The sequence below is a fragment of the Lepidochelys kempii genome, chromosome 15 (genome assembly GCF_965140285.1).
Source record: "Lepidochelys kempii isolate rLepKem1 chromosome 15, rLepKem1.hap1, whole genome shotgun sequence".
Classification (NCBI taxonomy): Eukaryota; Metazoa; Chordata; order Testudines; family Cheloniidae; genus Lepidochelys; species Lepidochelys kempii.
The window spans coordinates 15,968,586-15,981,861 of record NC_136394.1 but is presented as its reverse complement, the minus strand read 5'-3'; the positions used below and the strand labels follow the sequence as shown (position 1 = coordinate 15,981,861).

At 39.7% G+C, this 13,276-nt stretch overlaps 1 protein-coding gene across 5 annotated transcripts; it reads left to right on the top strand.

The window, feature by feature from the left end:
• The first annotated feature begins 232 nt into the window (after positions 1-232).
• UFD1 (ubiquitin recognition factor in ER associated degradation 1) lies at positions 233-12,382 on the top strand. Of its 5 annotated transcripts, XM_073313134.2 has the most exons (12): positions 363-516; positions 1,606-1,738; positions 2,487-2,519; positions 2,944-3,065; positions 3,446-3,576; positions 4,288-4,360; positions 5,490-5,558; positions 6,712-6,777; positions 7,161-7,208; positions 9,232-9,320; positions 11,152-11,233; positions 12,257-12,382. In XM_073313134.2, the coding sequence occupies exons 1-12, from the start codon at positions 514-516 to the stop codon at positions 12,329-12,331; spliced, it is 924 nt and encodes a 307-aa protein (XP_073169235.1). In that variant the 5' UTR covers positions 363-513; the 3' UTR covers positions 12,332-12,382. The 5 variants fall into 5 exon arrangements, with proteins under 5 accessions (XP_073169231.1, XP_073169232.1, XP_073169234.1 ...); XM_073313130.2 differs by lacking the exon at positions 5,490-5,558 and having other exon boundaries at positions 233-516; XM_073313131.2 differs by lacking the exons at positions 11,152-11,233; positions 12,257-12,382 and adding an exon at positions 10,315-10,629 and having other exon boundaries at positions 239-516.
• The last annotated feature ends 894 nt before the right edge of the window (positions 12,383-13,276 follow it).

The following is a 13,276-nucleotide window of genomic DNA, read 5'->3' as shown; positions in this document are numbered from 1 at the left end:
ATAAGCTATAAACAAACCACTGGATATAAAAATATAACTGTTTCAGGAGTGAATCGGCAAATAAATTATTTAAAGAAAAAACTATGTTGACACCTGTGAAGTTCCGCCTTCCGCCCTTTCCCAAAATGGCCGCAGCGGAAGTCTCTTGACTGCCTCAATGGCTGCTAGTGTCAACACGTTGCATTCTGGGAAATGTAGTTTTGTGGGGACAGTGGGCCACAACCTCCAAACATTTTTCGCCCCTTTGCGATGAAAGTGCTCAGTTTTGCTGATTGCCTTCAGCGCTGTTAAAATAGCGCCACGCCTGTAGAAATTAAAAGTCACCCTAAGAGGAGAGGGGCTGGGCTAAGGGATTTCCCCCTCCCTGCCCACCATTTCCCTCAGCCAGCCGATTTCCTGTGGGGGAGGGGAAGCAGCCACTGCATTGATCCTTCCCCGAGCTGTCTAAAGGCGCTTCTGCGGTGTCCCTCGGTGAGATCTCCGAGAAAAGGGGCAGGAGCAGCCGCCGCCAGGATGGTAAGTGCCTGCAGGGGCTCTTGTGTGGGTGTCCGAGAGCTGGGGGAGAGACGGCGGAAGCTGCGGAGTCACCCTGGCTGGATTGTTTACGCAGGCAGGGAGGCGCTAGGGGAGCGTGTACCCGCCAAACGCCCCCCTGCTCTGCGAGAGGGTCGGGCTTTGTCCCCCTGGCTCTAGGGCAGTGAGGGGGACCCTTCAGGGTGTCTGTCTGGGACATATGTAAACCCCCCGGCCTTCCTCTCAGAGAGAGCCAGCTGGGACAGGAAAGATTTTTAAAGCCCTCTCTGGAAACTCCCCTCCCCCCCCGGCAAAATCTTTGCTTCCAAGAGCAGAGAATTGCTTAATAAAGCACCCCCAATTTAGTGTCCCTACTCCCTCCCAGACGGTTACAGGGTGGGGTATGGATGGCTTTTTAGAGTAGTAATATTTGGAGTAATCTTAAAGAGTTTGCAATCTGTGTGATCCTGGGCATTTCCTGGGAGGTGCTGACTCAGTGTTCTCCCCTCCCTTTGGTTTACAAGTGAGGATGCTACCCCACTGGATACCTAGGAATGATTCTCTCTCCGCGATGATGAAGACTTCAGCCTGTGTTTATCTATAGGCTATATGCACTGTCATCTCTTTAATCATTAAAATAAAAGTGCAAGGGTACAAAAATATCCTTCTGCCACACCTATGTTGAATATCTCTTGTCCTGTGCTGAAGAGTTAAAGAAATGACAATCACTTGTATTCCTTGTTCAATTTAAATTAATAGTTTGCACTGTACACTTGCTGTAGCACTGAACAAATAAATGGTTTTTAGGATGTGTATGCTTATTTCAAATTGAAGTCCATGTCTGTTCTACAGTTTGTAGAATCAATCAAAATTGATTGTGGTGATAAATTACAGATGAATTTTTCACTTTCTTATTTTGTGTTTCATTGGTACATACATATGTCTAAACCATATTTATATTAGGAAAAATAAGCACACAGCATTGGTTAAGATGACTGCAATGGAGAACAACCTCCTGAAAATCTTAGTCTGCTGGTGTCTTAGTAAAGTGGATCGATGTTTGCTAACACACTGTCATTTTTCATCCCCCAGTTTTCTTTTAATATGTTTGATCATCCAATCCCCCGGGTTTTCCAGAACCGCTTTTCAACCCAGTATCGTTGCTTCTCAGTATCCATGCTTGCAGGACCTAATGACAGGTCAGATGTGGAGAAAGGCGGGAAGAGTATGTGCATGTTTTATTTTGAATAATAGACTGATGAATGCTATATGTGAATGTTCAGTAGTATTGTTTATGGCAGGCAGTTGCAGAAACAGTATAAGGCCACAAACATAATAAGCATGGAAACATATTGATGGCTTTGTGACTTGAATTAAAGGGGCACTTGCAGGTTAAATAAATAATCTCTTCTCATGTTAATATCATTTAATTGATGTTGGAGTTCCTGATTTAACTCCATGTAAATTAAAGGCCCATTATTTTTAAAAACAAATGTTTTTAGTTGTCACTAATAAAAGAAGCCATTTAAGCAAATAAGATTTAAAAATCTGTTGTCTTTGCCATATATGTTTTTTGCTTCCTCTTTTGGCTTCACTCAGCTTCAATAAGGAGAATAGATTTGTCAGCTCCACTTTCAGGCTCCCATATGTTAGTCAAATGCTGTGTTTGAGTCGTCAGCACTTGGGTTGTTTAACCAAATAAAATTACTTTTAGGAAATATTTTTGTTAGTGTATAAGCTTTTGTAAAACTTTCTAACTTCTCCCATTTGCCCCACTCAGAATCTACATTTTGGATTAAAACTACCAGTTATTGTTTGTCTAGATTGATTCCAATAGAATTTGTAGCTCACAAAGTCGGAACCTGGGTAAAATGCTGTCTCCTAAGAAGGAATGATAAAACTGTACACTGCAGTTGCTTTCTGTAGCCATGCTATTCCTAATCTTATTGTAACTTTCTGATTAATTTCTGCAGTAATTATGCCACCATCTGCCTTGGATCAACTCAGTAAGTAATGTTTATTCTACTGTAAGAACGCTAGAAATATTGTGTTGTATGTCTGTGTAGGCAAACACCAAAAACTGCTTTATGTATCCATTAAGAAGATGTGATTTAAATCAAGATATACCAGGAAAATCCATATTGAGGGTAAAAATCATATGGGTTTTTTTAACATATTTTTTTTGTCAAAGGGTTTGGTGTTCCCTTATCTACACATAGTTCAAACGCTAGGCCGACAGTGTCAGCTTTCTAACAGTGGCTTGACACCATATCACACTTCCATTAATGAAATGAGCGTCCTTTTTTTTGCAAATAATTTGGTGTGTTTGCCAGGATATTGGCTCATTCTCTTGCTAATGTTCAGTCTCTGCAACTTTATAAATCTGCCATGAGCTTTATAACAAATTGTATCTTTTTCCCCTTCTGCCAGGTCGACTTAACATTACATACCCTATGTTGTTTAAGCTGACTAATAAAAATTCAGATCGAATGACGCATTGTGGTGTGCTAGAATTTGTGGCTGATGAAGGCATTTGTTACCTTCCACATTGGGTAAGTGGCCTTACACCAAACTGTCAGAATTTAAAGTATAGGATGAATGTGGTGTTGGTGAATATTACAGTAGAATATTTGCTGTAATTGCATTTCACTTGCACAGTCAACACCTTTTAGTGTTTCAGTCACAGCTAAAGCTTTCCTCTGAGTTAATCAAAGTAATTTGCTGCATGTACTACGTTGTTACTGAGACATAAAGGATCAAGAACTAGTTTTTTCCTGTAATTATACCCAATGCAAACCCACAGAATTCAGGGCAGAATATGACCCAATATATTTTACATATTCTCAAGGGAAATTCCATCTAAAAGTTACCTGTTTCTGTTGCATAGATACTGGTATAGTGTCCTGTCTTTGTCACCAATGATTTTTTACAGATGATGCAGAACTTGCTTCTGGAGGAAGGAGGCCTGGTGCAGGTAGAGAGTGTTAATCTTCAAGTGGCTACTTACTCAAAATTTCAACCACAAAGTCCAGATTTCCTTGACATCACCAATCCCAAAGCTGTGTATCCTTTCACTTCATCCCAGAGGAAGCAAAAGAAGGGGCTTTGGCACTAGCTTACCCTAAACAGGGGAGGAAAGGCTGGGGCAGCTTTTCAAGCATTGTTCATATACGTCCAATACCAGCTTACTGTTACTAGTGCCACCTCTGAAAGCTAAGAGGTAAGAGAATGGAATCTGGTAGGAGCCAGAGCAAGTGTGGAGAGATGTGAATTCCCTGCAAAAAGTGTAGCATTCTTCTAAATAAAGGCCTAATGAAATGGGCCAAATCCTGTAGTCCTTCCTCAGGCAAATATTCTTTGCACCAAAGAATAAAAGCCTAAAGTAGGGAATAAAGGATTTTTCCTTAAAATTACTTAATGAGAGCTGCTAGGTACTTGGCACATCTGAAAAATCAGGCCACTGGTTCAGGAGCCTAACTGTAGAAACTTTTTTTTTTTTTTAAATTCTTGGCTTTTATTTTCCAGACAGTCTGAATAGGTAAATTGTGGTCTGAAGCACATGCCTTGTTTTACTGTCTAGAGAACTTTATTGGGTTTCCCTAAGAACATCTATAAGGGATGTTGAATGCCTAATCCTTGTTAAACTGTCCATGGTACTTATATTTTAAGTCACATGTAAGACAGACCTGGAACCAGAAAATATGAACTTGTTGATGTATAACTTGAATATTGCACTGAAAACAACCATACAGTTCTTCTTAACATAATTCAAAGATTAGAAAATGCTTTGAGAAACTTTGCTTGTCTAACCACTGGGGATGTTATTGCCATCAACTACAATGAGAAGGTACGGTATCTAGTGTAAATAACACTATCTAACTAAACCTGTGTACAGTCCCAGGAAACATAAATCCTGACTCTGCATATGGTTTGCATGGAACCCTAAAAAGACATTTATAGAATCACATAATTTACAGATACTCACATTTGAGTGTCAGTAGTAGCTGAACACGGGACACGCCATGTGTTCAGCTTAAACCACTACCCTGGTCCATCCATTTTTCTGCACATATGCGTAAATGGACACTTTGGGAGCTAAATGCCAGGAGCAAATAGACCCAAACAGGAAAGACGTAAGAGTTCTGAAAACAGCCCCAGAGGGACTTTGGACATCTCAGGGAGGCAGGTTCATAGGTGGGAGCTTACCCAGGGCCTTGTGGACCCCATGGCAAGTGGGACCCAGATTTTCAGGAGCTACAAATGCAAAATTCTATAGTAGCTTCACCTACTTTTTTTTTTTTTTTTTTTTTAAAGGTCTTTATTGAATTCTGAGAATGAATAATGCAATCCGTTCAGGAGCCTTGGTGCTGCTCTTAATATTAAATTCTGACTTCTGACACCTTTGACTACTGAACAACTTTTATATTTTCAAATTTTGCTTCTGGGCAAAATACTTATTTGCCAGGTTTCAGCTCAGTTTGGATAACTTGTGGGTAAATCATAATCCATTTCAGACAAAGGATTATTAGGAGCAAACGGGCTTCTTATCAGCAGTAAAACTATAGAGGACCATTTTAACATAAATGAGTACAAGACAGTGCAGATATCCTACCTCACCTAACTTGGAGCTGTTTTTTTGGCAACTGGAAATTAGGAGATTCTGAGCCAGATAGCTCGCCTCTGGCCAAATAAATCCCTCCAGCTCTATTGAGGGGCAATGAAAATCTCTAATGTAGAAGAAGTCTTCCATTTTGAAATATAGTCATGATGGGGGCACCCAGAGGCCCTGATCTGATTGGAAGCCTTGTTGTGCTACATGATGTACAAAATTAGAGGTAGACACAGTCTCTGATCTGAAGAGCTTATGGTTCATTGAAATGAATGCTCTCTGATGTGAGAATTTTGCCCAAGTTTCTTTAATCATTAATTTGCACACTAAGAGGAACAGCTTTATATTATGCATGCTCCTGTTTCAGATCTACGAGCTTCGGGTAATGGAGACCAAACCTGATAAAGCTGTGTCCATTATAGAGTGTGATATGAATGTAAGTTGAAGTCTTTGTGGCAGGATCTTTATTTTCACTTAAATTATTCTTTTGAGAAGGGGCATCTGATCATGACAATGCTGCATTACAGAAATATAGCTATGCTGTGGGAAAGGTGAGCATTCAGTAATACAGATCCTGTAACCATAAGTGAGTTGCAAGAGGAAGGCCACAGGTCATATACTAGGGTTGCCAACTCTGCCTGAAGCTATTCCAGGAGATTCCTTCCCCTCCCCCCCCATATGACGTAATGTCAGGTTCTTAAAATATCCTATTAAAATTTCCTGGATTGCTTTCAATAATCACCAGGAGTCCAGCAATTCCAGGCCAATCCTGGAGGGTTGGCAACCCTATCATATGCCCGTAGGTGGCTGAAGTGCCTATAATTCTTGTAGAGCCTTATTTGCAAATTATTCTCTTGGGCATTTTGTTTTATGTACTTATGAAAGATGCAGGTCCATTTGACAGCCTGGAGACTGAAAAGTTAGAACAGCTGCAGCGTGATGTTCCATGCTGCCCTGCCAGTATATTACAACTATATGCTGGAGAAGCATCTTTTAGAGATGAGTCTCCCACATTCCAATTGTAACATTTTTGCTAATTGAGCTTTTTTAAAAGATCCATTCCCTCTAGTTCAGAATAGAATGGTCGAGTTTGTAGCGATTTTAGGGATGGCATATGGTGATGATTTAAAAAAAATGGCAGGTTTCAGAGTAACAGCCGTGTTAGTCTGTATTCGCAAAAAGAAAAGGAGTACTTGTGGCACCTTAGAGACTAACCAATTTATTTGAGCATGAGCTTTCGTGAGCTACAGCTCACTTCATCGGATGCATGCCGTGGAAACTGCAGCAGACTTTATATATACACAGAGAATATGAAAAAATACCTCACTTTTGATCACTTTAGATAAGCTATTACCAGCTGGACAGTGGGGTGGGAGGAGGTATTTTTTCATATTCTCTGTGTATATATAAAGTGTGCTGCAGTTTCCACGGCATGCATCCGATGAAGTGAGCTGTAGCTCACGAAAGCTTATGCTCAAATAAATTGGTTAGTCTCTAAGGTGCCACAAGTACTCCTTTTCTTTTTTTTATTAAAAAAAATGTGGCTCTGTTTAAAAAAACAACAACAACGTTTCTTGCTATAAAAACAGGTGGATTTTGATGCACCTTTGGGATACAAAGAACCAGAAAGACACACACAACATGAGGAGAGCACAGTAAGTTAAGTTCATTCTTGTTCTCTACAGTGCATTCTCTCTAGTTGCCTTCTTTTCTTACTGTGGCTGTTATGGAGCAAAGATCACTAATGGACGCCTCTTTCTGAAAAGGTCTTGAGATCAGATAGTTCAGCCATACATTTTATTTCCAAGATGCTCTTGCCTACACTTCTTTTCCTTCCTCACCCCACCCTATGGAGATTGTTCATGTAGAGCAACCTATTTCCAGGACAAAAACTTTGTCAAAAGAATTCATGTTCAGTGAGTTTATAAAATACCTGTAAAAGTTTCATTCTGTAGGAAATCCATGAAACAATTCATGTTAATTTTGCATAACAGAGCATGAATGTAATGAAACAGCTTGTTTCTCCTCTCCTTCCTAGGACGTTGAAGCAGACCACAGTGGCTATGTGAGCGACCTAGGATTTCGTGTAAGTATCTTCTTTCGGTCTGGTAGTGTTGTGGGCAAATCTATCAGCTGGGAAGGTGAAAACATATTCCCTGCAACTGCACAAATCCAGTTCCTTTGCTCAGGGCTTTTCTTTTACTTAGAAACAAAGATGCAAAGCAACCCAGTCTCGCCACCTCACAGAGGTTTGTCTTAGTCCTCGTCTCGCCTTTCCCGGCTGAGGCTTCCCCCAGCCAGCTCCTGCTTGCTGCAGGTGTTTCCTTCTCAGGACTTCCAGGTGTGACAGGCCCCTTTCCTGGGCTTGGGCTGTCCTTTCCTGAGGCTAGGCTGCCTCTATTTATAGCAGATGCTGCTTACAACATGTAATCACACAACAGCCTGGCCTTGGAACACTGAGATGTGCACCCTAGGACCAACACTAGAGTCCTGTGGTTTTCACAAATGTGAAATAACACCACAAAATAAAATGAAAACCTCATCCTGGAGCTGCTGTGCCTGTGGCTCCTCTCCCACAGGGCAGGGTCTGGTTCCATGCTCAGGTTTGGCCTGTTCACCCTTCCGTCATCATGTTATCCCCAGAGCGGGGAGCTGGGCCCAGCCCTGTGGGACGGGAGCCACTGCTGCAGGGTGAGTGCAAGGTGGGCTCGCTCTGCAACCCCCTGTCCCCGCCTCAGGACCTCCCAACCCCTCCAGGGGAAAACATGTAATCTCCCACTCCAGCGTGGATAAAACGAAATAATACAAACCTATTAAAAAAAAATAAAACAAAACAAAACCTTAATGTATTTAAAAAAAAAAAATCACAGGGTGCTAATCACCTTGTTACACCTCCCAAAAGAAGTGTATAAGATTCTGTGTAATAGGTTCTCCCTGCAAGGCATTTTCTCAGGAGCTTCTGTTATATAAATACAGCAGTAACTTGTGTTCTGAATCCATAGTAAATATTACCACTCAAGACTCTGATGGCTTGTGCGTAATGGAAGTAACACTTAAGTATCTAACAGTACCTGAAGGAAGTGAATTTTGTTTATAAACTGTTACTGGGAGCACAAACAAGGCGTCCCCTCTGGACATTTGCTTAGCACTGGCACAGCTGTCCAAGAGGCTTGTATTATCAAGATTTAGATTTACTAAGATTTAGAGTAAAAGTTTCTTCTATTGTAAATGTCATAAAATGATGAACTGACTTGTGAAACAATCATGCTTGTGTAGTATTCATGTGTTTAGCCGTTCTGAGATGCAGCCACGTACATCTTTAAGCCAGTCTGACATTCCATCCAGTAGTGTGCAGGGATCTGTGTACATTGTACAACAGACCCCCATATATACTTTTACAGAGGTACTCTTGCAAATTACATGCAATTAATGGTGTGGGAGTAGTTCCAGTGTTCTAAGCTAGGGCACAAATCACAGCCCTAGGAAAAATCACTGCCCCTGGGCCTTCAGTCTCTGTCCCAGTCCAGTTGTCTAGACCCTGTACTATAGTCGCTGTCCTTTCAGTCAAGGAAGACCAGAGGTAAATTCTTTCTTGTAGCAAGAGCAGTTTAGGTTGGACATTAAGAGAAACTTCCTAACTGTCCAGAGTGGTTAAGCACTAGAATAAATTGCCCAGGGAGATTGTGGAATCTCCATCATTGGAGATTTTTAAGAGCAGGCTAGACAAACACCTGTCAGGGATGGTCTAGATAATACTTAGTCCTGACTTAAGTGCAGGGGACTAAATTAGAAGACCTCTTGAGGTCCCTTCCAGTCCTACGATTCTATAAGCAGTCAATGCTATTTGATTGGCAGGAGAGGTGCTGGCCAGTGATGGTGGGTGCTCTCTACTGTTCCTGAGGAGCCAAGAGATGGGAACTGAAATACCAGTCTAATCTCTTGCATGGCAGTGCAGAATACTAACACTAGTCCACTAGATCAGCACCAATCTTGAATCAGGCCCTGTGCCCATTTTAGCCTTTTTAAAAAACAAAAATACATGCTTGCAGTGCTCTTCTTTAACAAGAAGGTGGAACGTGTAGAAATGACTTTCTGCTTTATACCTGTAGGCATTCTCTGGCTCTGGGAACAGGCTAGATGGCAAGAAGAAAGGTGTCGAGCCTAGTCCCTCGCCAATTAAACCAGGAGACATTCGAAGGTTAGCCCATTTCATTCAGATTTCTACAGGTGGAAGGTTAATGTTTGAACAAAATGAATCATTCTTGATGTGTTTGTCTGCTTCTGTAATATCAGTGAGAACCTGATTTCCCCAAATGTATTTAATATACGTTGCTTTGAGAGTGGTCAGATAATCACATGGACTCAGATCTGTAAAGGTATTTAGATGTTGCTGCTCTCAGCATTGCAATGAACGCCTAACTGACTAGGAGCCTATATTTCATTTTCAAAAGGCATTTAGGCACTTGAGTATAAATCCCATTAACTATCAGTATAAATACTTTTACAAAACTTGGCCATGGTCTTGTTTTGTTTCCTGACAGGATAACTGCAAAAGCATTTCTAAACAGGGCAGATTGATTTAACTCAAAGCAATGTAAATCACCAATTTTAATCAGGATTTAAATGAGCAAGCAGGAAACCTTGATTTAAATCATCAATTTTAATTGTTTGCATCTGTACTTTTAGTTATTTTCCTAAAGAAAAGTTGATTCTCATAGAATAGTAACCATTAAAACACGTTGATTTGCAATTAAATATAGCCTTTACACTAAATTTGGTTCTTCTTGCTAACCAGGAAGCTATGGCTTAATTTACATTCAGATTCTTAATCTTTACAGTTTTTATTATTTTAGAAAACTGTGAATGATGCATTTCTTATGTACTAGATTTTTTTTTCCTTTTAATTTGTATCATGTTCTATTTGCATGGAAATTCAAACTCGATTAAAAATGCACAAAAACAGCATTTTAATTTTTTGATTAAAAAAATTACCTTAAAAGTGATGGATACATAAGAAGAAAGATTATCAGAAGGCTTATCAAAACATATTTTTCATTTAAAACTAATACATTTATTAACCAAAGAAAATATTGTATGTAGGTAAGGAATTGACATGCTTCTTTCTGGTCATATTTCCTTCAAAACGTTAGAACTAGTAGATCTTACTCTCTCTCACCTAATTTTATTCATAGATTGGAACACGAAAACAAGCTTTCTTGCTTTTCAACTCCCAATTCGTCTCTCAACTTTGAATGAACTGATGTGATTGAATTAGTTGAATAAACTGAAATTAAGAAAATATCCTCTTTGCACCTGCAGAACAGGCCAGTGCTGTCAAAAGCTGGTTTAGCACTTCAACAAACTCTGGTTCCAGATGCTTAGCCAGTGATTACCACCAACTCAGTGGTTTGACTTTCTTTAAAACTTGGCAACAAACGTGCTACTTAATATTATTTTTTGTATTTAATTTAAATTGTTTTAGTAGATTAAAGTTAATTTAGGCCTTATTCTATGTTATCAAATTTCAAAATTAGATTTATTTTTAAGCTGTATTTATTTTAAATAAAAAATATCCAATTGAAATTTTAAAAAATCAATTTCCCTCCACCCTGCTTCTGAATTAATACTCACTATAGTAATGGTCCTATGAAGATGTGTGCATCCAGCTTCTACCTTAGTTTTCCACATATGCTTGGACCAGTAAAATTTGATCCCTCTTGGAAAGTGCAGACATGATGCATGTACATGGCTGCAGACAACTTAACTAAAGTGAATCATCACAGATATTTCTTTACAACATTTGCTCAGCTCTAATAAATAAATCTTTGCGAGCACATCGGACTCAGACCATAATAATCCTAATGACAGCTCTTCAGAAGGAATGGTTAGGATGATACTCAAGAAAAACAAAACAAAAAACCAACAAAAACTGTAGAGAATAGTCCTGGCTATTGTTTGTCACATTTATTCCTATGACAAGAGTCTAAAGGTTTATTCAGTACCTCAATATCTCAATCTTCCTTTCCCAGAGGAATACCCAATTATGACTTCAAAATCGGTAGGATCACATTTATTAGAAATTCACGACCACTAGTCAAGAAAGTTGAAGAGGTGAGTAAACCTCTGTACCTTGCCATATTTGTAGAGAACTTAATACAGTGGAACTAACAGTTGTTGAAGGGGTCTGCATTGCTAGTGGGCCCCAACTCCAGCAAACCTGCTCAAATACTATGACTTGTTGACTGATTATGCAGACCCATCTTAGGTCAGAACAATTAAGAAAAAAATATGCTAATTATAAGTGTTATAAATCACTGAAACCTAGTTTAAATAATTTTTTTAATGACATGAGCAAAGTTCCCTTCATAGAAGGCTTTTTTAGGGAATATTGTGGTCCTTGATGTGTGGCTTCAGATCAGCGTGTGATCACTTATCTCATGATAAATTTTCAACAGTGGGACTATTGTTGACTGCAGGGCCTTTTCTTCCACCATAGGGTGTAACTCCTATTCAAAGCAGTGGGAGTTATTTGTCCCCTGTGGGGAAAATTGGGCCCCTGTTTGTAGCACAGTAACTATTGTGCGGTCAACCAGCTTTGCCACTAAAGGTCTGTATGTTAGCATTTTAGTGTGATGAGCCTTAATCTCTTTTATCTCTGAAATGGTGAATAACGGTGTGTGGGGGGTTACTGGCAGTAAAAATTAAGAGCTTCTTGCTGAGCATGATCAGATCCATTGTTTAGACTCCCTGGCTTTGCCAATTCACAGCCTGTGATTGCTCATGGAGACCTTAAATTTTAAAACTACTCGATATTGAATATTATCTACAGGACAGAAAGCTCTGATGTTCTTATGTTAGCTAACATAAAAAGGTTTGCCTTGTATAAGCTTGGAGGAGGAAATATAAAATGGAAGTGATGCAAAGGGATTTTGAATTAAATCTACAAAAGGTCACTGAAACACTAGCAACTTTTGGGGAAGGAACCTGTTTTCTGTGTAAATTTATGGATGTGAAATGTCAGTAGCCAGTGGAGTAGTGCTTTTATGATGGAATGTTGTCTGAAGCAGGTCTTCTCTTTGTTCAATAATAACAAAAGCTGAACCTAAACAAATCTCTTCTCCCTCCTACATCCAGGATGACTCTGGCAGCCGGTTCATTGCATTTTCAGGAGAAGGCCAGTCCCTGCGCAAGAAGGGAAGAAAACCATAAATTATGGAATCTTTTGGCCAATTGGGGAGAATAAAATAACATTGCAGCGCATTGGATCTTAGTTATTGGGTTTGAGAGGAGGGAGGCTATTGGTCATATATAACACATGGACACTTTGGTTTTGATTTTACTTTAAAGTGGAGTTAACAATTTAGGAATTCTTATTTTTCAATTGAAAACTAAGCTCCAGGAGCTTGCAGTGGTTATTTTGTTTGCTGGAAAGAGGGGAAGTTGTTAGAGAAACCTAAGAAACAAATCCACCAAGCTGTACCTTATTCAAAGGATCAATGTTTTTCTGCTGGCTCAATTCTGAAGACTAGATACTACTTTCTTTGATATCCCCCATGATGATGGTATCATGTTGCTCTGAGCTTGTTAATTTTCCTTGTACATTTGTTTACCACACTTTCAAACCACCTTTCCGGTGCCATGTTCTCCACAAATCAAGGCACGTGTTTAGGTGGCATAAGCCCTCCATGGAAGGACTTTATCTGATCTTTAGGTTGGTTTCTTACTTAACGCCTAAGAAAACAAGAAGTCCCAAGCTCTGACGGAGAACCAAATACTTTCCTTGTCAGTTGTAATTAAATATATGGCTTCATACCTTTCTAATAGTTAAGATACAATAGGTCAGCTTAATATCCAGCAATTACAAGTCAATCAGCAGCATAGATAGGGATGGTAAGGACATGACTTTTTGTGAGTTGTGCTGGATAACTGAGTACAGATGTCCAGCTCCCTCTTCTTTTAGAAGAGTGGTGTGTTTCCCACATCTGACACAGGGTCTTTAATCTTCTTTTCCTCTTCCTTTTACATTGACATGATCTAGTTTGTGCAGCCTCCCTAAAAATGATGTAACTTTTCTTTACTCAGCTATACCTCCTCCTCAAGCCTGGCTTAAGGCAGGGCTCAGGGGCTGTCCATGTTTGATTACTCGCAAATAAA